Source organism: Bombina bombina, chromosome 5 (genome assembly GCF_027579735.1).
Source record: "Bombina bombina isolate aBomBom1 chromosome 5, aBomBom1.pri, whole genome shotgun sequence".
NCBI lineage: Eukaryota > Metazoa > Chordata > Amphibia > Anura > Bombinatoridae > Bombina > Bombina bombina.
In genome coordinates, this window is record NC_069503.1 from 413,277,548 (window position 1) to 413,301,265 (window position 23,718).

Sequence of the window (23,718 nt, forward strand, 5' to 3'; positions counted from 1 at the left end):
TTCCTCCACGCAATTCACTAAGCAAAACACTCACCCCTCTTTGGACATCCTATCCCCATACCTTCCCATTCTACTGAAACCACCTTACCCATACCGGAACATAAGCTCTCAAAGTACTCTGGGCTAATGCCCCCTTCACCAACTTCAATCCTCTAAGAAGTCCATCTGCCACAACACCCGAGGGCATCTCGCCCCCTCCACCTCTGGAGCTGCTTCCAGAAATCTCTGCCACTGCAAATGGGAAAGAGAGTCAGCAAATTAAATTCTGCTTCCCCGGCACATGCGCAGCCCGAAAAAACACATTCCTCAAGCATTCCAGCACAAACACCCGGAGAAGCCGAATCACCGGCCTCAACTTCGCTGTCATCTTGTTGATGGCGAATACAACCCCCAAGTTGTCAGAGTGGAAAATTACTCTCCTGTTTCCTAGCCACTGCCTCCACACCATCACCGCCACCACCAGCAGAAACAATTCCAAAAACACCAAATTTTTGGTCAATCCCTTCTCCTTCCAAACTTCAGGCCAGGTATCAACACACCACTTCCCATCCAAATAGGCCCCAAAGCCATGGGCCCCGGATGCATCCGTAAACAGGTGGAGCACGTCATCCGACACTACTCTCTCCTGTATGGAGGACCGCCCATTGAAGTCCTCCAGAAAAACCAACCACACCTTCAAATCCTCTTTCAACTCCTTTGAAAAGCGGATCCTATGGTGCGGCGCCTTTACCCCCGCTGTTGCCAATGCCAACCGCCTCACGAACACCCTTCCAACCGGGATCACTTGGCAGGCAAAATTCAGTTTGCCAAAGAGCGACTGTAACTCCCTCAGCGTAACCTTCCCCTTACTCAACATCCCAGCAATGACCATTCTCAGATCCTCCACCTTATCCATAGGCAGGGAGCATTCCACCAACATCGAATCAATCTGTATCCCCAGAAAACTCAACTTAGTCACTGGCCCTTCCGACTTCCTCGGGGTCTGAGCCCGTAGCAGCACTCTCTCCCCCTTTTCCGCTTCCCTTCCCCTTACGGAAACATTTTGCTCCTGAGTGGGCTCCCCCACACCCCGAGCACTCGTGCTTGTACTTGCACTCCGCCCCAAACTTGCACGACCCTTCATTGAATTGGAAGCACAAGCCTTTTTTAATTGTCAACGCTGTGGCACCCCCGCCGTCCCGCTTCCCCCAATTCTGCCCATCCGAAAGGACTGCCCCCTCAACAGAGTCATCAGCTCCAACCACACGTCCATCTCACGGTCATCCCACCGCATTTCCGGCCGTACAGCCAACCTTTGTCGGAACTGCTCATCATACCGCCACCAAGCAAGGCCCCCATACATCCACTGAGCACCCGCAATTTCATCGAAATAGCAGAACACGGCCAAACACTGCTCAGGGAACTTCTCCCTAATCACACTGGCCTGTGAACAAAAGGCCTTAGACCAATTAGAAAAAGTTTTTGTCAATTCCCTCTATTTTTTCTTTCTCTCCTCCTCTTCCTTTTTCCCTTGCTCTACCTTAGGATCCTCCTTTATCTCAATAAAGTGATCCAAAGGGAGCAACAAGAACAACTCCACAAACTCCTGTTTCCATATCTTCTCCTTAATCTCTTTCCCTAAATGTATCCCCAGCGGCCCCACCGAGCAAAGGCAAGGCCTCCGCAATGCCTGGTCCGCCACCTTTAACATCTCCCCTGCCATTGCTGTGGCCGGACCGCCTTTGTCCCCCCTATCGCAGGGGACCCCCGATCGATGTACCACTAACTACCGCACCCCCACAACCAGGTGGGACTCAGGCTCCTGCCACTCTCTCTGTACCGCTATTGCCAGCTACACCCTCCTTCCCATTTCCTTCCAACTTTCAACCCTTTTAGAACCACATCATGCACTCCCCCCTTTTCCGTACTGTCCCCCACCCCCTGCAAGGGACCCGCCGACTCACCTGGTGGCCTCACTCCTGGTTCCTTGTCCACACACTCCTTATTCCTCTCCACCATGTCCGTACTTCTGTTCCTCTCCTCCATGCTTCCTAAAACCCTCATCCCCCTTCCACCACTGCTTTGAGATCTGGAACCTTCCCTCCTTCGTGTATGCTCCATGCCACCTTCCAGCCTGCCCCATGTGGGGGACGTGTACTCTTCCTGCTCCCTGTAGTCCCTCCTCGGTGTCCAGAATCTCTCCCTCCACTGTTCACACCTGCTCTTGTCTGCCCTCACTTGTCTCTCTATACCACCAACCGCCCTCTGTGAAGAATGAGGGGGATTATACATCTGTTCCCTAAGGTCCCCCCTACCCCTACCTTGCCCAACACTCCCGCCCCCTACCTGCTCCCTAACCTTCTACCCTTGTCCACCCCCCAGGCACCAGGGAATGAAGTAGCTGCATCAACGCAGCCATATCTCCTACCTGTGCCGAGCTCTCTGGTTCTGTCCATTGCACCATTGTGTTCTCCTCCCCTGCAAAGTCACTGTAGGACTCGTTCATCCACAGGACGTCCTCCTCTAGCTCCTGGGATGAAAACTGCACCAAAGGCAACCCTGCTTCTCCATAGGGATGCTGTCTAGCTCCTCCAGATCTGCAATAGAAACATCAAACAAATCACTTTCTTGCCTGACCCCCACCCCTGTCACTTCCCCAACACTTTCCCTGTTCCCCACCTCCCTGTCAGCCCCCGTGCCTGGCCACTGCCCCCCTCCTTGCACCCCCACCTCTCTCATTCCTACCCCACCTCCCCTACCCAAACCCCTTATATCCTGCACCAGCACTTCCACTGCCCTATCCCTGCTCCTATGTTCAACATTCCCTCTTTGCATCACATCCCTTGCACCTACACTCTTCCTCAGTGCCCCTGGTTGTCTGCCCCTCTGTCCTTTCCCCCCCCTCTGTGCCTTTGTGACACCTCCTTGTCCCCGGGTCTCCCCTTGACCCTTATGCACATACAACCTTGCCCTTTCCCAATTGCGCACACATTTGCCTCCACAGCCCTCCCCCCTCCCCCAGTCACCCATCTGCACATTACTGGCTACCACCACCTCCTCACACCCCATCCTATCCGATGTGGCCTCCTGTTCCCTGTTGCCTCCTACAGCCACCACCTCACCAGTGACGTCACTGCTTCCGGTAACTCGCCTCTGATGGTCTCCACTACCAGCGGGGGCGACATGCTCCGGGCCCCAGCACTCCTCTTCTGCCCTCAAAGAAAGTTGCTTAAAATTGTATGTTTTAACACCTACTCAAATAGGCAGTATTTTTTTTTTCTGACAGAATTATTTATTCTCCCATTTTCCCGTCCCCTTGTATCATGTGACAGACATCAGCCAATTACACACTAGTATACGTATACCCTTTGAGCTTTTGCACATGCTCAATAGGATCTTGTTCCCCAGAAAGTGTGAATATAAAAGACTGCAAATTTTGATAATGGAAGTAAAAAGTGTTTTAAAACTGCATGCTCTTTCTGAATCATAAAAGTTTATTTTGACTTGAGTGTCCCTTTAACTGCTGTGTTGCTTTATACAACCACTCAATATTCCTGCAATTTCATAAGCTTAATTATTCTAACCATGCATGCAGAATCAAGGTTAATTATCTAATATCTAAAACAGGGGTCGACAAATCTGTTTAAAATTTTAGGAGCCACCAAGAATATTTAGAAGCCATACAGGGAGTGCAGAATTATTAGGCAAATGAGTATTTTGACCACACCATCCTCTTTATGCATGTTGTCTTACTCCAAGCTGTATAGGCTTGAAAGCCTACTACCAATTAAGCATATTAGGTGATGTGCATCTCTGTAATGAGAAGGGGTGTGGTCTAATGACATCAACACCCTATATCAGGTGTGCATAATTATTAGGCAACTTCCTTTCCTTTGGCAAAATGGGTCAAAAGAAGGACTTGACAGGCTCAGAAAAGTCAAAAATAGTGAGATATCTTGCAGAGGGATGCAGCACTCTTAAAATTGCAAAGCTTCTGAAGCGTGATCATCGAACAATCAAGCGTTTCATTCAAAATAGTCAACAGGGTCGCAAGAAGCGTGTGGAAAAACCAAGGCGCAAAATAACTGCCCATGAACTGAGAAAAGTCAAGCGTGCAGCTGCCAAGATGCCACTTGCCACCAGTTTGGCCATATTTCAGAGCTGCAACATCACTGGAGTGCCCAAAAGCACAAGGTGTGCAATACTCAGAGACATGGCCAAGGTAAGAAAGGCTGAAAGACGACCACCACTGAACAAGACACACAAGCTGAAACGTCAAGACTGGGCCAAGAAATATCTCAAGACTGATTTTTCTAAGGTTTTATGGACTGATGAAATGAGAGTGAGTCTTGATGGGCCAGATGGATGGGCCCGTGGCTGGATTGGTAAAGGGCAGAGAGCTCCAGTCCGACTCAGACGCCAGCAAGGTGGAGGTGGAGTACTGGTTTGGGCTGGTATCATCAAAGATGAGCTTGTGGGGCCTTTTCGGGTTGAGGATGGAGTCAAGCTCAACTCCCAGTCCTACTGCCAGTTTCTGGAAGACACCTTCTTCAAGCAGTGGTACAGGAAGAAGTCTGCATCCTTCAAGAAAAACATGATTTTCATGCAGGACAATGCTCCATCACACGCGTCCAAGTACTCCACAGCGTGGCTGGCAAGAAAGGGTATAAAAGAAGAAAATCTAATGACATGGCCTCCTTGTTCACCTGATCTGAACCCCATTGAGAACCTGTGGTCCATCATCAAATGTGAGATTTACAAGGAGGGAAAACAGTACACCTCTCTGAACAGTGTCTGGGAGGCTGTGGTTGCTGCTGCACGCAATGTTGATGGTGAACAGATCAAAACACTGACAGAATCCATGGATGGCAGGCTTTTGAGTGTCCTTGCAAAGAAAGGTGGCTATATTGGTCACTGATTTGTTTTTGTTTTGTTTTTGAATGTCAGAAATGTATATTTGTGAATGTTGAGATGTTATATTGGTTTCACTGGTAAAAATAAATAATTGAAATGGGTATATATTTGTTTTTTGTTAAGTTGCCTAATAATTATGCACAGTAATAGTCACCTGCACACACAGATATCCCCCTAAAATAGCTATAACTAAAAACAAACTAAAAACTACTTCCAAAACTATTCAGCTTTGATATTAATGAGTTTTTTGGGTTCATTGAGAACATGGTTGTTGTTCAATAATAAAATTAATCCTCAAAAATACAACTTGCCTAATAATTCTGCACTCCCTGTATATACATTTAGGAGTCAGACTGTGGTATATGTATATAGATAAATGGAGAATAACCCAAAAACGAGTTATATCAAGCTCTGGTCTAAATATCTAAGTGTAAAGTAATTTATTATTTTATTTAAAAAAAAACTTATTTAGGGGTTTCTATGTCCTTTTTTTCCAGAACCAAGTAATTATTGTCATGTTCTCTGGATAATTTGTTGTATTGTGTTATAATTAATTGTTGTGTTTGGCAATCTAGCCAATCATGTATTAGTAGCATGCAGTTTCATAAATGCAGAATCAAGGTAAATATCTAACAGGTAGATTACGAGTTATGCGTTAGTCTTTTAACGCTGAATAAATGGCCATTTCAGCATTAAAACAGCAATGCAGCCATTACAAGTCTTGTCGGTATAGCTGTAACACAAGCCTTTTAGCCTGTAACGCAACGTCAGTCCCGCACTCAGAAAAATTAAGTTTTTTCATGGGACTTCCATAGCGCTGCCATTATGAGTTTTTTGGTGAGGCTAAAAAGCTTGCGTTACACCCTATAACAACAAGATCTATACTGCCATCTGAGAGCAGTAGTTATTAGTTTACATAAAATTCATAACTAAAATGTTACACACATTACACTAACACTCATAAACTACCTATTAACCCTAAACCGAGGCCCTCCCGCATCGCAAACGCTATAATAAAGTTATTAACCCCTAAACCGCCGCCCTCCCACATTGAAAACACTATTTAAATATTATTAACCCCTTATCTGCTGTCCGCCCACATCGCCCCCACTATACTAAAGTTATTAACCCCTATTCCGCCGCTCCCTGACACTGCCGCCACTACAATAAACCTTTTAACCCCTAAACCGCAACCCCCCACAATGAAATATACTAAATTAAACTATTAACCCCTAAACCGAAAGCCCCCCACATCGCAATAAACTAATTTAAACTAGTAACCCCTAAACATAACGCCCCCCAACTTTATATTAAAATTACAATTTCCCTATCTTAAATTAAAATAAAACTTACCTGTCAAATTAAAAAAAAATAAGTTTAAACTAACAATTAAATTAATATAACTATTAAACTAAAATTAAACTAACTACCAATTAAGGAAAACTAAAATACACATTAAAAACATCCCAACACTGCAATAAAAATTGCAAAGTATCTAATTACAAAAAATAAAAAATACTAAATTATAAAAAATAACAAACATTAATTACGAAAAATAACAAACGAAATTATCAAAAATAAAAAAGAATTACACCTAATCTAATAGCCCTATAAAAATAAAAAAGCCCACCAAAAATAAAAAAACCCTAGCATACAATAAACTACCAATATCCTTAAAAAGGGCCTTTTGTGGGGCATTGCCCTAAGTTAAACAGCTCTTTTACCTGTAAAAAAATGCAAAGACTCCCTCAACAGTAAAACCCACCACCCAACCAACCCCCAAAATAAAAAATCCTAACTCTAACAAAAACCTAAGCTACTCATTGCCCTGAAAAGGGCATTTGTATGGGCATTGCCCTTAAAAGGAGATTTAGTTATTTTGCATTGCCCTGAAAAAAGTTTAAAAAATCGAACCCCAGAAGATCCACTTACATTTTCTGAAGTCCGGACATCCAGGCAGCGAGAAGTCTTCATCCAGGCAGTGAGGTCTTCATCCATCCATGCAGCGTCTTCTATCTTCATCCAGACGGCATTTTCTATCTTTATCCCATCGGCGTGGAGCGGATCCATCCTGAAGACATCCGGCGCAGAGCATCCTCTTCATACGGTCGTCGCTGTATACTGAATCTTCAATGCAAGGGAGCCTTTTAAAATGGTGTCCCTTTCATTCCTATTGGCTGATTTGATTTTGGAAATTCAAATCAGCCAATAGGATGAGAGCTTCTGAAATCCTATTTGCTGTTCAAATCAGCCAATAGGATGAGAGCTACTGAAACTCTATTGGCTGATTTAAACACTAACTAGTCTACCTAGTTAAAATAAATACAAACTTACCTGTGAAATAAAAATAAAACCTAAGCTAGCTGCAATATAACTATTAATTATACTGTAGCTAGCTTAGGTTTTATTTCACAGCCGTTAGTATGTATTTAGTTTTAAATAGGTATTATTTAGTTAATAATTGTAACTTTAATTTAGCTCTATTTTAATTATGTTAAAGTTAGGGGGTCTTAGGGTTACGGTTAGGTTTAGGGGTTAATAGTTTAATTTAGGTTGTTGCGATGTGGGGGGGCTGTTGGTTTAGGGGTTAATATGTTTATTTAGTGGTAGTGATGTGGGAGGCCAGAGGTTTAGGGGTTAATAACTTTATTTAGTGGCAGCGATGTCGGGGAGCGGCGCAATAGGGGTAAATATCTTTATTATAGTGTGGGCGATGTTGGGGTGCGGGGGGAATAGGAGTTAATAACTTTAGTATAGTGGCAGCAATATCGGGAGCGGCAGATTAGGGGTTAATAGATTAATTTTGGTGGCAGCGATATCGGGAGCAGCAGATTAGGGGTTAATAACATTATGTAGGTGTCGGCAATGTCGGGGGCAGCAGATTAGGGGTGCTTAGGCGTGGGGTTTATGTTAAGGTGTTAGGTTTAAACGTAACTTTTTTTCCCCTATAGACATCAATGGGGCTGGGTTACGTATGAAGCTTTTCATTCCATGATCGCAGGTGTTAGGTTTTTTCTAACCCGCTCTCCCCATTGATGTCTATGGGGAAAGCTTGCATGAGTATGTCAAAACAGCGCTTGTATTTTGTGCGGTATGGAGCTCAACTCAACCATATCACACGCACAAGCCGACTGTTTCAAAACTTGTAATGGCAGTGCTATGGAGGGTGAAATAACACAACTTTTGTTGCATTTGTTTCGCAGCCTGTTGCGCCCATAACTTGTAATCTACTTGTAATTGTTTAGTGTAAGAATGACTAATGTAATAAAGAGTTGGTTGTAATGTTATTGTAAGAACTAAAACGTATTTAGGAGTGTCAATATCCTTTTATTTCCAAACTAAGGATTTGTTTCCATTAAGCCGTAAATAGTTTTTCACAAGGTCTCAAGAATACTGCTTTCTGAATCCATTACGCTTATCAACATTTCCCATTTTCGCCTTTTCCATCATTATCGGCAGCACATCCAATAGAAAATAATAGAAGCCAAAAAAGCGCAAAATTACACCTAGTTTTCTTTGAACGTGCAAACAGGTAAAAACACTGTTGGTTGCTGTCGATAAAATCTCAATCATTACAGCATGCTCATCTAGGTGTAAAAGAGAAAAAATAAGATTTTTGAGGCTTAGTTCCCATTGAGATGTTAAAGTTTGCAAATAATGCAAGTGTTTAACTTTCTAAATGTATTGTTATATGTAATATTTATTGCTGAACCTGGTATAGGACTAGTTGGAGTTATGTTCCTATTTAAATATCATTATGTATTTACATATAAAAATATAATTAAGCACATATCTCCATAATTCCATCTAGGTCTATGCCTAGGGCAGCATTAGATATTAAACATTTAATAAAACAAAAAAATAAAGTAAGTAAAACATTTTTTCATATCTTGTATCCTTGTTTTGTGACCTACATAAGTTCTGTGTCTTTCTCTCTAGAGGCAATTACAGGTAAGGAGCATAAGAGTATAACCTAAATTTTATAGTATTTGGCTAGGTTATCATAGCAACAAACTTTTTATGACGTGATTTTCTAGAAATCCGACATCAGATGGAAACGTTAACTTGCATGTAAAGACTGACTGCACGCACTGTGCAAAATGTTTCAATGGAAATCTGGTACTAAAATTGAGCCGTAAACTACTTTGAGCTGTCGGCAACTTTGGAAGCTTGCAGCTCCATTTTTAACGACATAGTGGAAATGAGCCCTAAGTTATTGTTTTCAAATAAATGTTAAATGTTGCAAAACTCAATTTTCAAGTAAATATTCTCTGTTTTCAGGAATTCTAATAATGAAATATCCATTGAAACAACTTGTCTTGACCCAAATGTAGAGATATATGGGCACAAATTGAAAAGTGTTAAATCAAATAAGTGTGTAATGGAAAAGAAGGAGTCATCTCATGGAACTGTTTACATGTGCACATGTTCAGAGGATGAATGCAATGAGCAGTTTTCCTTTAAAGGTATGTAAAAGAATGTTGTTTCTCTTTAACTCTTTGAGTGCTAAGCTGGATATAAGTTTTTTTTTTGGTTGTTTTTTACTATGTTTTTTTACTTTTCTTTTCCCCAGATCCCCAAGACTTATACCATTGAAAAGGTTAGGCGATTACCTTTCCAACGGTGGGTCTTGGGGGACTGGAGATACAGGCTTCTAAGCAGCATGCCCCCTTTCCCTATCTTGTCCATTGTAATTTTTAAATAAATGCTAAATCACTTGAAACTGATGCAGTATAACTGTAAAAGCTGACAGAAAATTATCACCATAGCATCTCTATGTAAAAAAATAAGATATTTTACCTCACAATTTCCTCAGCTCAGCAGAGTAAGTTCTGTGTAAAAAGTTATAATTCAGCTGTTGCTCAGCTGCAGGTAAAAAAAGAAATGAAGAAATGAACAGTCATGCACTCTTTTACTGTGATCTCATGAGATTTCATAGTAAACTTCCTTAAACTGAATAGGGGGAAATAAGATGAGTGTGCACGTAAGCTCACTCCCTTAGCTGTCCCAGGACAGACATACTGATTTGCTGCTTAGAAGTCTTTTACAATGGGATGTGGCTACTAAGGAATTTTTGAGGTAAAATATCTTTCTTTTTTACATAGAGATGTTCAGGTGATATTTTTGAATCAGCTTTTTACAGCTATGCTGCATCACTTTCAAGTGTTTCAACATTTGGGTATCATGGCCCTTTAAGGTAGGTGAGTACTAACGACGGCTCTGAGCCGTCGTTAGCACTCAAGCTTAAAATGTTCCTATTTTTTCAATATAAAGGGCATCAATGCTTTCCCACTTTTGAGGTCAAACTAAAATGTGTGTAGTTGTGCAATGTACTGGTGAGGACATTTGTTTTCTGTCAATTTTAAGTGAAAACGAACAGTCATATGGAAGATAAAGAGTACAGATAAAGGAGCAGAGAAATATGTTGAGTTAGTAAAGAAATAGAACATTTAGCACAAGTTAAGAAGATGCTAAAGAGGCATTCTAATAAAAAATAAAATGCTTTCATCAGTTAGATCTTGATATATTTGTTTATCCTCCTCTTCTTTGTTAGCTATGGGATTTATCCAGTAGAATCTTACTGTCCAGCTGACATTTTGTAAACAAGTTGGCTGGAATCTCACAAATTGCTGCTTGAAGTCAACATATTAAAAAAACAAAAACAAAAAAAAAACGCTTTCAAAATGGAACTGACTTTCTTTGATATTTTAAACTGCCTTATTTTACCAACTTGTAGCAGTGTAAACCAGTTGGAGGCTCCCCTGGATAGACGGACATGGGATATCCCTTTTCAATGCACTAAAAAGTTTTCAAAGTACTCACAAATATTAGAATTGAGGTCTTAGTTAGGTGGTACCAGGTGGTACCAGTTTTCCACGTCATTTGAAGATTTCATAAAGGTTCTGCTACATAAACAATTTGCATTAGATTGCCCTTGTAGCTATATTAAATGAATAATTGAAGATCTATTATAAAGCGTTTCTTCATATTTGCTAGATTGTGTTTAACAGTGCCAAAACCCTAATAGCCGGACTGTGTAAGTTGCAAATGCCCCCTCTACTCAGGTTTAACACAAATTAACACAATATTGAATTATGAGGCTAAATTGATTAAATATTGAGGGCTATAGAGTTTCTTCTTATTGTTTTTTTATTTTTTGATACATTCATAAGCTGTTAAAAAAGGTGGGGAAAACTTTTTTCTTTTTTTTTTAAATCTTACATCCTTAATTTTTTTTTTAATATAGCAGCACAATGATTGTTCATTCAGCAAAAACAGAATGCTGCAACCTGTGCATTGGATTTAAATATCTGGTTCTATAAAAAATAATCTAATAATTCTAGTTATAATGTACAGTTATATCTTTTTCACTATACTTTAACTGGAGGAAAAGATCATTTGGCAAAATCCACAAAAAAAAAATCTACATTTGAACTTGTTTTTTTTTTTCCAATACACGTATCAGTTAGTTCTTCACTGTTACTAAAACTGGAGACATACACCTCTTAATTTTCTATAAATAAAAATCATGTGTTAAAAAAATAAATAAAACAATATTGTTCCCAATAAAAAAAAAATATCATAGCATGAAATGTAATATCTTTAGGTCATACCATTCTTTGTATCGTTTATACCAAAGCATTATTGAATTTATGTATTATTATTAATATTATTAATAATAATAATAATATCTTGCAGGGTCAGTAGTGAGAAGATTACATGTGTAATATTTGTATTATAATGTCCCTTTAACAGAGGAAGCATGTGACCTTTGCACACATGCTCATGTGTCTTCATTATGGTGCACTTATTTTTACTGTTATAGATATGTAATATACAGGAATATGCAGTCTTTATAAATAATTGAGACACTGAAATAATTTACATGTTTTTGATTGGTTGCCAGTAATCACACAGCAGTAACCACATTTACATATTTAGTGAAAATCAATCATTTGTATTATAGAAAAAAAAAAGTAATTTATCATAATTATTTAGGGGGATAAGCTCGGTCATGTAATGTTATTTTTTTAAATATAAAACTGTAGATGTCTGCACTGTTATTTGATTACAAATTTCTTATTGACTGTAAAATAATCTGAATTAAATGTATAGCAGTGGTTTGCAATGTACACAAAGTTACATATGTATAACTCTTGCAATCATGTCAAAAAGTACATCAACTCAAACTATTATTATCAGTTATTTGTAGAGCGCCAACAGATTCCGCAAACTATGCACATATTAGCCAAGAGCCAAAATAAGTGTAACATAATTATTTTAATTTTGGGTTGAAATGGGAGTGGGTGAACAGAAGGATAAGACAAGTTATGACATCTACCACCTCCAGCTATGCTACTTGCGTTAGTGAGCATGCTTTGATAAAAAAAAACAATTTCCAAAAATATTGATATATTTTAAATACAAATCCCATCACTGGGTTTATTGGGAGGAGCTTTTGTCTTCCAGAGGTGGAGCCTGGATGATCTAGTCTGTGATAGGCCAGTGAGTGTTGGGTTGAGTTAATCTAGCCAAGGTTTTGGTGGTCTAGGCACGGTTTGGAAGATCACAACCATATCTAAGAGAAGCTGGGGCATAAACAGAGAAATGAGTCATAGTGAGTCTGGTATCAGAATTTTAAATTGTCCCCACATAGTTATCTATTAATACCTAAGGACAATATACTAATCTTTCTTTCTCTCATTTTCAGATACAATTCATATAGAACATCACAAAAGAACAAGCGCATCGGAAGGTAAATTCTGTTTTACGTGCTGATTTATTTTTAGAATGTAAAAATGTATGCAGAAAGAGTGGTAGGTTCACAGAATAGACTTCCAACAGAGGTGGTAAAGACAAAGACTATAACTGAATTCAAATTTGCCTATATGCAGAAAACTTTACTAAGACGAGTAAATGTAGTACTAAAAATGTATTCAAAGCATTGCAGCTCCTATAGAAAGTAAAGTATAGTTTAGTACCTCATTAGCTGCCTACCTCCCCTTAAAGGGACATTAAACACTTTGAGATGGCAATATAAAATGAAAACATATATATTAAAACATCTCTACAATATATTTTAATTATTTATTTTGTCCCCTTTGCCTGTAATAACACTCTGAAATTGTGAGCTTTTCAGTTCCTGTTAGAAATGAAAGTGCAGAACACTGTTATATACCACACAGACATTGGTTGCACACTCTAGTACCTATTTATAACTGTCCCTAATTGGCCACAGCAAAGAAGGTAACCTAAGTTACAACATGGCAGCTCCCATTGTTTTATAGACACTAAAACTTTACACTTATTTTGTCACTATTTAAACAGTTTATGAAACTTTTAAAAATCAATCTACATGTTATTCTCATACTAATATTTTCTATGAATGCATTATTCTATCTTGCATTTGTTAAGTGTTTAATGTCCCTTTAATGCCAGCCGCCCTTCTCTTCAAGCTCTTGTTTGCAAGTGTGCAGGTAATGCAGCCATTTAGATGCAGCACCAAGATTTCCAAATGGTTTTTAATGTAGTGCTCTATCCACTGTAGACATATACTATATAGTTTTGGATCTATGTGCAGCAATGCTTTTAATGCATTGCAGTTATTTATTAATTTTACTATCCCTGTATACTTACACTTCAGGGGGACAATTTATCAATGTCTGTCCGACATGATACGCTGTAGTTTATCATGTCCGACAGACATCGCTGAATGCCGACAGCATGCACTGACGACATTTAACATTGCACAAGCAGTTCACCAGGACTGCTTGTGCAATGCCACCCCTTGCAGCTTTGCGGCCAATCAGCCACTAGCAGGGGGTGTCAATCAGCTTGATCATATAGGATTGTGCCGATTGCAGACCGCAGCCTCAGAAGCAGCGGACCAGTTATGGAGCAGAGGTCTTAAGACCGCTGCTTCATAACTGCTGTTTCCGGCGAGCCTGAAGGCTCGCACGGAAACAGGGACATCAAGCTCCATTCGGAGCTTGATAATTCGGCCCCCAGATGTAGATATAGGTGGGTTTGACAAGCCTTTTTCTCTTATCTGCCTTTGCAATATGTCTTTCTTTGTTTCTAAAGGGTTGGAAAGTTTTGTTCTAAATGGTATGTCCCTTCTCAGCAATTGGTATTAAAGCTTTCCCCAAAAAGAATAAATGCTGTTTTTTTAGATCTTAAATTGTAATGCAGGATTCTCTCTTTCACATACAGAACCCTACATAGTGAGATAAACATCTAAAAATTTGATTTTTAGATGGACCTCACCTAACTGACAAAGATCAAATTGCTTGATCATGGAGCATTAGATCACCGAGCCCTAAGTGTCAAATCACAACTTTAACAATTTGTTAATCCTAAATAAAAAAGAAGATACCTTATGTAAACAATATATTCTGAGCACTTTGTTTCTACATAAACGCATAATATCAATTATAAGTTTATGGCATTAAAATTGATAAATACAATTTGATTTGAATAGAGAATAGTAGAAATATTCAAGAACTTTAGTTGTAGAAAATTAAACATCATCTTGCTATTTTTTCTAGGTGTAAAATCAGCTTGGAAGACTACAGATAATGGACAAATTATATTTAATAAATTGTGCAAATTTTGTGATGTGCAAGAAACAGCGTGTACAAACGCAACTCATTGCATCAGTTACTGTGATATTACATCAACTTGTCAAAAATCAGAGGAAGTGTGTGTGGCTATATGGTATGTAACAATATAACATTATTAATTATGTGCTTCATAATCCTAGTAATTTAATTCTTTTTCTAATAATAATAATGCAATATACTATAGCTATTTTGTTGATTAACAATAACGTATAAACATGTACTGTATTTATAAAAACATTATTTTTCTAGATTACAAATGGAGTGCTAAAATGTTAGTGCTGTTGAGCGCTAACACCACTTAAGATAAATCAATACAAGTACAAGTAGTATACCCATCTATCTATCTATCTATCTATCTATCTATCTATCTATCTATCTATCTATCTATCATCTATCTATCTATCTATCTATCTATCTATCTAACTAATCCATCTCTCTCTCTCTCTCTCTCTCTCTCTCTATATATATATATATATATATATATATATATATATATATATATTTATATTTTACAATATTACAAAACAAAATCATTAACACAACACATAGAAAGTCTGACAATGTCTTGCAAGCACACAGCTAGATTACAAGCAAATTGGAAGAGTTAGTTACAGCATTTGGCCAAATGATGATAGGCCCAGGACCACATCAAGGCCCTGAAAGTTGTGCAGCTGTCTGTGAGAGCTGTTGAGCAACCAGGGCTGTGAGTTTTGCAGGGTCATGGAATGTGTACCAAGTCTAGTTTGAGAGTGCAGTCCATTTCCATGTTTTATTTGTGTCTAGGGAAATTACAAATGCCCTGTGTCACCTTTGTTATATCTCAGTGTGTTTGGCCGCTGAAGGTATGTATTGTGTGGCTCTAGGTTAGAGACCCATGGAGAAAGAGACCTTGACGTGGTCCTGGACCTATCAATATTTGGCCAAATGCTGTAAATAACTATTCCATTTTGCTTTTAATCTAGCTGTGTGCTTGTGAGAGATTGCCAGACTTTCTATGTATTGTATGTATATGTGCTTCTTTAAAAATGGCATGCTCTAAGTCATGAAAGTATAATCTTGGCTTCCATGCCCGTTTAAAAAAAATAACCCTTGAGCTGACAGAGGAAACTGTATTATTTTGTAAACATCTCTGGCAGCAAAGTGATTATTTTTATTTTATTTATGTAACAGTGTATTTGTCCTTCTAACACACTGAGTTATACCTGTATGAAACAGAGTGTAGAGGATCAATCAAGTACCACACAATTAAATTGCGGAATATAAACAGGAATATGACAGTGTGATTCTCAGTTTTGTTGCGTAGGAAGTATACACCTGATAATGCTATATTACTTTCAGATTAAATTTAGACAGATTTACAAATATTCAACACATTTAAATGTTGTTGTAGCATATGATAGAAAAATTATAGAAAATTATTGAGTGGAATGTCATTTTAAAGGTACCCTAAAGTCAAAATTAAAATGTTATGTTTCAGATATAGCATTCAGTTTTAAGAGATTTTCCAATTTATTTAAATGATTAAACTGTCTTTTTATATGTACACTTTCTGAGGCACCAGTTACTACTAAGCATGTGCAAGAGTTCACAGTGTATACAAATATGAGTCTGTGATTGGCTGGTGGCTGTCACATGAAACAGGGGCCTGGCAAATTGAAATACATTTGAAAGTGCTATTACACTGTTTTTTTATTTTTTATTATGTACTTGTTGATTATGCAATTCTACTATATTTAATAGTCATTTAAGTGTTAAGGAATTTGATTGAACTTGTACTTTTGATATCTTATAGATACATCTTTGTTTACATTTCATAGATTATTATATTTTTTGTTTTTCTTATAAGGAGAAAAAATGACACCAGTGTAACTTTGGAAACATTATGCCATGATCCGCAAGTGGAGCTCTATGGATATAAGTTGGATGATTACAATTCCACGACATGTATAATGAAAGAAAAGAAGATGGCGGGGGGAACAATGTTCATGTGCTCATGTAAAGGGGAGGAGTGTAACGATCATCTTATTTTTACATTAGGTAAATGGTTTTCCCTTTGGGATTTCATTGTTACATTACATGAATGGTTTTGTAGTTTAAAAGGATATGAAACCCAAAAATGTTCTTTTGTAATTCAGACATACAATTTAAAAATCGTTTCCAATTTACTTCTATTATCAAATGTGCTTCGTCTGCATAGTATTCTTTGTAAAAGACCTGGGTAGAGCACTAGATGGCAGGAAATATTGGTGCCATGTAGTACTCTTGAAAATGGATAACATTAGTGCTCCAGTTACATGCACACTCCTGAGCTTACATCCCTGCTTTTTAACAAAAAATGCTAAGAGATCAAAGCAAATTTGATAATAGAAGTAAATTAGAAAGTTGTTTAAAATTGCAGGCTTTGTCGGAATCATAAAAGAAAAAGTTTGGTTTTCATGTCCCTTTAAATTTAAATTATGCTTAGCACGTTTCAGGAGCTAAATGGATTGAGAGCTAAATTACATGTACATAGGGTAAAATAAAATAAAAGTATATTGCAAAGTTGTTACTACACATATCTTTTGTATATTAAAAATTGCAAGGAGTTAACTGCCCCTTTAAATACTGGACTATGTTGTTAACCCTAGTCAGTGATAATGGTGACCTTGGTTTCTCCTACAACCTAATATAATTATTAATAGTGTTTGTCTGTTTTTGCACATATTCTGCAGATCGCAATGCGTGCCTATGTGCCATTTTTGGCTCATATCTCAGAGTTCTACAGTAACAGAACTATACATAAATCAACAAGAAACAACTTGTTGTCAAACCTGCAAACTCAGACAACTGTAGCGTGTTGTCAGTCTGTCCCCTGGGGCATAATGAAAATATATCTTGCACAGCTAAAGATAAAAGTTCAGAAATTGCACAAAAGTAGAGCTTGAGAGTCAAGTCTCGGATAAGATGTTGCAGTCTATTGTAAGCACCGGTCTGCTTTATTCTTGTGTGATTAAATGTTTTATGTTTTCTTAATCTTACGTATCATAGAAAAGGATTAACATACCATATTAAATTGGCTCTGTCAAAATGTCTTGGGTCAGAAGGGCAATTTCTAAACAAAAAACGCTATGTTAACAATAGAGATATCTGTCTTTATCTTGAAAATTGCCAGTGGTTATAGTAAACTGCATTATTGATTATTTCAGACTGCAGATAGATTAAAATGACATAATTAAAAAAACAAAAATCCAATGTACATTCTTGCAAAACTGCTGCCATTTTGTTCTCCAGACACATGAAACTAGCTACCTATGTATTCTCTTTAACAAAGAATAATATTGAGTACATTTGGTAATAAAGATAAGTTAGAAACTTTTTTTGTATCTGAATCATGAAAGAACATTTTTGGATTTAATTTCCCTTTAACATAACAAATATTTTTAGTATCTTTTCATTTTTAAGGTAGTTTGAACAACTTCTGATAAACAAAACAGCATTGCAAAGCTATCTGACAGTACAATACGTAAACATGAATTAATCTTCCCCATAAAAGGCCATGGTTTTAGAGTATATTTACCTGAATATTAGCATATAAACTGAGCTATTGATTAACCACCTATTCTCAGTAAAATATAGCCTAAAAATCTTCAAGGCATTTCCTCAGATTAAAGCAAATTCTTGAAATCAATAATGTTTCCTTAGATTCAGAATTTATACATTACTACATTTACTTTTAGTATCTGGGACTGGGACTCAAGGTGGATTGTGCATAGGTCAGGCAGCTCGGGGGCGGAGTCAGAATGGGCTGGAGCAGAGCTAGGAACTTCTGAGTGAGATCAGTCTGGATGAGTAGCTGGGCAATCTATGGAAATGAGGATATTTAGAGGGAATGGATGACATCAAAACTGAAAGCAAAATAGAACTCACAGACTTCACTTACATTTGGGAGCTCTAAGAATGGAACATTCTTGATCACATCTTACCACAGCTACAGAAATTGTCACCATTGTTTCCATGCATGTAATATAGCATGAAGTAAGCCAATGCAGAACCGATTTGTATTCCATGTCAGTACTGCTTGAGACAGTGTCAGAAAGAGTTAAAAGAGTTAAAATACAATTTGTACAAAATATCTCTCTGGGGATGATAATTGAGTCCTATAGCCCTGTATAGCATAGTGTAAATTGTTGGTGGTTTATAAATAATAATAATTATCATCATTTTGGCAGGATCAGTTTTTAAGAGGGAATCATTACATTTAGGGGAAATCATTACCGAATTCCCTAATACTAATTATGTGTTTGAGGAGTTAGTTGCCATATACTGTAAATATTGTACAACTATGCCACTTTTAAATACACGTTGCTCATATTTTTCCTACATTTCCTTGCCTCATTAATTGTACAGACACACCTGCCTTTTTTAGCAACATCAAACACAATATTATACCATATAGTTTATTATTATTATTAATATTATTATTATTATTACTATTATTATTAGTATTATTATTACAGCAACAGTAGCAGTAGATGCAACTTTAAATTGTGGTTTCTATCTTTAACAGCTGTGAATTCCATGGAAGTAGCAACTGTATCTTTAACATTCTTTGGCTATAATATACTAATCCCATGGATATAAATGCTATCTGTTGGTTTAGATAAGATTAGTCACTGATTATAATTTAGATAATAATTTAGAAATTATTACTGTTAAAGTGACACTATTTAGTACTGCTGTATTTTTATTTACATTTAAATGGCTTAGTCTGCACGTTGATAGTCCATCTCTTGTATCAAAATCACAGTCTGCTCAAACCATACATTGTGACTTTAATATATAACCCTATTGCTGCTAAACTTTTGTTTTAAAACTGGGTTGAACTTCTTTTTAGATTTATTTACAGTATATTATTTATATAAAATATATGGAAATCTGTGAAAAAGCAGTGTGTGGGGGGGAAACAACTTTTCGTTTTGTAATTTAAATAGAGAATTAATATTGTGATTGATAAATATTTACGATAAATGTATATAAGAAAAGTCACTAATTGAACACATAAGCTTTCTCTGTGCTATTCATGCAAGTCTGTTGCATATTATGATTACTAAAGTGCCCTCTGTAGTTTCAATATTTTCATCAGATAACATGTAAGAAGGTTATGTTCTAATAAATCAAACACATAGTGTCTGGCAAAGGTAGAAACAGTTTCTGAACATCTGAAATATAATGAGTTGCCAAACTTTACTTTAGGAGATAAGACAAAAATAAAAAGACAGCACAGGGTCTTCTGGTTTGGATGTTTCTAAAAGTGGCTACAGGAACATGTGGTCAAGTCTAAGATATGATGCAACTACCTGCCTGTGAGTTCATAAGTGGACATATGGCTGGAAGACTCTAAGGTCATGGGTTTAATATGAGTTCTGATCATGAACCTATCTCCTATTATTACCTGCAGACTGTAGAGTATATTTGTTTCGGACAGTTTTCTACACTACATAGTTCTATTGCCATGAAAAAACAAAGTTTATCCTTTAAATATTATATTCTAGGAAAATGTGCTAAATGTCACAAATGTCCATATTATTGAGACTTAATGATAATCAAATATATATATATTTATTTGAATATAATCACTAGTGGTATACTAATATCAGAAAATTAGGAAGAGAAATGCTTGTATGTGTCTGGAAAATAATCAGATTATAATAGCAAAACATAATGAAAATTTTGAAAGTGCATAACCATAAACTGATTAATACCACACCTATACTTTTTTTGCTGCTGGTAAGGAGATGTAGCTGTATCACCTCTCTTGTTTTTTTTTTCCTCTGAACTATATGTATTTCCTTTTAAGTTTTATTTCCTAGACCATGTACCATTTTAGTATCCCACCTTTGTATGGTTTCTAGTGTCTAGTCTAGTGCTTTTCTTTTGTGCTTTAAACAGGCAAAGACATAAATAGATGGGTGGATAAATATATAGACAGAAAGATAGATTATAGATAGATAGACAGACAGACGGACAGATAGATAGATAAATAGATATATGATAGATAGATAGATTTACCCACCATAATGTCCATGGGTCACAGTACAGCCGTTCAAGGCATCTTATACGGACATTTTCATGATTCAGATAGAGCATGTGTTTCAAATCTACTATATAAGTAAAATATATTTCCCAACCTATGCATTTTTTTATTTTTTTCTAATGCCGTTTTCTTTTTTCCCCAATAAGGCTGTCTTTTATGAAAAAGTGTTTTAAAAGCCAAGTATCTGAGTGTGCTCTAGACTAATCTATGTCTGTATCTTTTTTATTTTTTTAGAAGAGAGTTCTGTATGGAAGGATATGAACTTTAAGGTTACACTGATCAGCCTCCTACCTCCAATTGGTATCACAATTGCAGTTATTATTATCTTCTACTGCTACCGTGTCAATAGGAAAAAGAAACTCAAAAAGAAATGGGAAAAGAATGCAAAGTGTCAGAGACATCCACATATGGATTGCAGTGATGTGTGTGCCATTATGATTGATGACGACCGGTCTGACATCAGTTCTACATGTGCCAACAATCTAAACCACAATACAGAGCTTCTGCCTATTGAACTTGATACTTTGGTTGGAAAAGGTCGATTTGCCGAAGTGTACAAGGCTAAGCTAAAGCAAAATACTTCTGAACAGTATGAAACTGTGGCTGTCAAAATTTTCAGATTTGATGAATATATATCCTGGAAGAGGGAAAAAGATATTTTTTCAGACATCAATCTAAAACATGAAAATGTTCTACAGTTTTTGACAGCAGAAGAACGTAAAACAGATATGGGGAAACAGTTTTGGCTTATCACTGCCTTTCACACAAAAGGTAATTTACAAGAATACCTTATGAAGCATATTATAACCTGGGAGGACCTACTGAGACTTGCAGGCTCAGTGTCCAGTGGAGTTGCTCACTTGCACAGTGACCACACACCCTGCGGAAGACCTAAAACACCAATTGTCCACCGAGACTTGAAGAGCTCAAACATTCTGGTTAAAAATGATCTTGCTTGTTGCCTTTGTGATTTTGGACTGTCCTTGAGATTAGATCTGTCTCTTTCTGTGGATGAACTAGCTAATAGTGGACAGGTAAGAAAAAACAAACACTTTTTTTCTAAAAAAAACCTGCAACCTTAGCTTTTGTATATCTTGGTAAGATTTTATGGTGGCACTAAAATTTAAAGGGATATTGTACTCAAAAACGTTTTCCATGAATTTAATAAAGCCACAATTAAAAAAAAATGTTAAAATATTTTCAATGACAAAAGGCTAAGGCTTTAAAAAGTTAGTATAAATTTAAATTGAAACAAGCAGGAATTACATATTTTTACACAAGCAACACCCATAAATCTATTGGCAAAGATAAACATACCTTAACAAGCATGATAATAAAGGATGATTTATACAGCACAGAAACAACCATTTACGTAAAAGTTAGACAGATAGATTAAAACTAATGCACACGCCATCAGTTTATGGTTAAGCGAGATCGGGAATAATTTGATTGGGTGAACCTAAACTACTCTAAAAAATTAAAAAGAACCAGAACTGAGGACACTTCACTACAGTGAGTTTATGTTTTTAACGTATTTATTAAACGTTAATATATGTAAGGCATTATATATGCACAGCATATATCTAGTACAATTTACATATTTCAAAATTAAAAGACTTTTTTTTTTTGCATTTACTGTCCACAAGTTTGCTAAATATAATTACTCTCATTTTCTGGAGTCCTTCTACAACAAAAAAGGAGGCATCTACAGTATGTGTAGATATACATATATATATATATATATATATATATATATACACAGTATATATATATATATATATATAAAGCAAACACAAATAAGTTGATAGATAAATTCTAAAAAAGAAAAAAAACTTGTAACATAATACATGGCCGTATGTTCTGCATGAATATCATGTTATGATTTTGAAACGGTTAAATTGCACCTCTGTGACCAAATCTGACATTATAAAACACACTACTTTATTGGCAGGTTAGTCAATTCCAATATAGATCTATTTATTCTTCACAACTTGTTGAACTTTAATGGAGAAGCTAGAATTAATTGTATTTATAACATAGCTTTATATTCCGTATTGCATTTTTGATGATACATCCATTTGCCATTGGCTAGTCATAACAGTTTTCTATAAAGGTCTGCAAACAACCCAGATACATGAAAAGGACAATGTACAGCATAGATTTATACCATTAACTCAAATGTTTACCTATTCAAAGGGGGGGGCAGTGATTTTGAATGATCACATATACAACTCAAGCAGTTGTACTAGTTCAGACTGTAGCTATTCAAATGGATTGGAATACTTGGGAAATAACCCAAACTGCCTACAGTTTTTTTCTTATGGAATGACGGTTATGTTTGTTAGTTTTGATATCTGCTGAATGGTAATAAATAAGTAATTGATTTATTTTAGGAATTCATTGTAATTAAATATTTGGTGATATTGATGGGCACACTGTTCCCTAGAACAGTGTTTCCCAATCGCGGTCCTTAAGTACCCCCAACAGTCCTGGTTTTCATTATAGCGGAACTAGAACACAGGTGAAATAACCAACTGATGGACGAGAGCAGGTTCATTACTAATCAGCTGATTACTTCACCTGTGCACTGGTTCAGCTAAAATGAAAACCAGGACTGTTGGGGGTACTTGAGGACTGCGGTTGGGAAACACTGCCCTAGAAGATCATGTGCTGATTGGGCAGCTTTTTACCATTATTGTTTTATTTTAGGTCGGTACCGCCAGGTATATGGCTCCTGAGGTGCTGGAATCAAGAATCAACTTGGAGAACATGGAATCTTTTAAGCAAACAGACGTATATTCATTAGCACTTGTACTTTGGGAAATAACTTCCCGCTGCACTGCTATTGGAGGTAATTATAGGGGGAAAAGAAGTACTATTGGTATATTCAAAGATAATTTGCACTAACCTCAACATTTTATATATGTTGATTACACTTGATTATTAAACATACCAAATACATACCAAATAGATACCATTTTTTTATCATATCTTATAATTTACTTAATTTTATTTTTATAAAATATGATGAAAAATTGGAAAAAAAACACACTTTTTCTAAATTTGACCCTAAAATCTGTTACACATCTACAACCACCAAAAAACACCCATGCCAAATAGTTTCTAAAT

The 23,718-nt window shown here is 36.9% G+C and overlaps 1 protein-coding gene across 2 annotated transcripts in view; it reads left to right on the plus strand.

Moving 5' to 3' along the window:
- TGFBR2 (transforming growth factor beta receptor 2) overlaps positions 1 to 23,718 on the plus strand; it is a 179,429-nt gene that overhangs the window by 141,518 nt on the left and 14,193 nt on the right. For both annotated transcript variants that reach the window (XM_053714250.1, XM_053714249.1), the window contains exons 5-10: positions 9,175 to 9,359; positions 12,605 to 12,649; positions 14,442 to 14,610; positions 16,363 to 16,553; positions 20,824 to 21,623; positions 23,299 to 23,440. In XM_053714250.1, the coding sequence (XP_053570225.1) occupies positions 9,175 to 9,359; positions 12,605 to 12,649; positions 14,442 to 14,610; positions 16,363 to 16,553; positions 20,824 to 21,623; positions 23,299 to 23,440 (1,532 nt within the window). The remainder of the gene's footprint in view (positions 1 to 9,174; positions 9,360 to 12,604; positions 12,650 to 14,441; positions 14,611 to 16,362; positions 16,554 to 20,823; positions 21,624 to 23,298; positions 23,441 to 23,718) is intronic.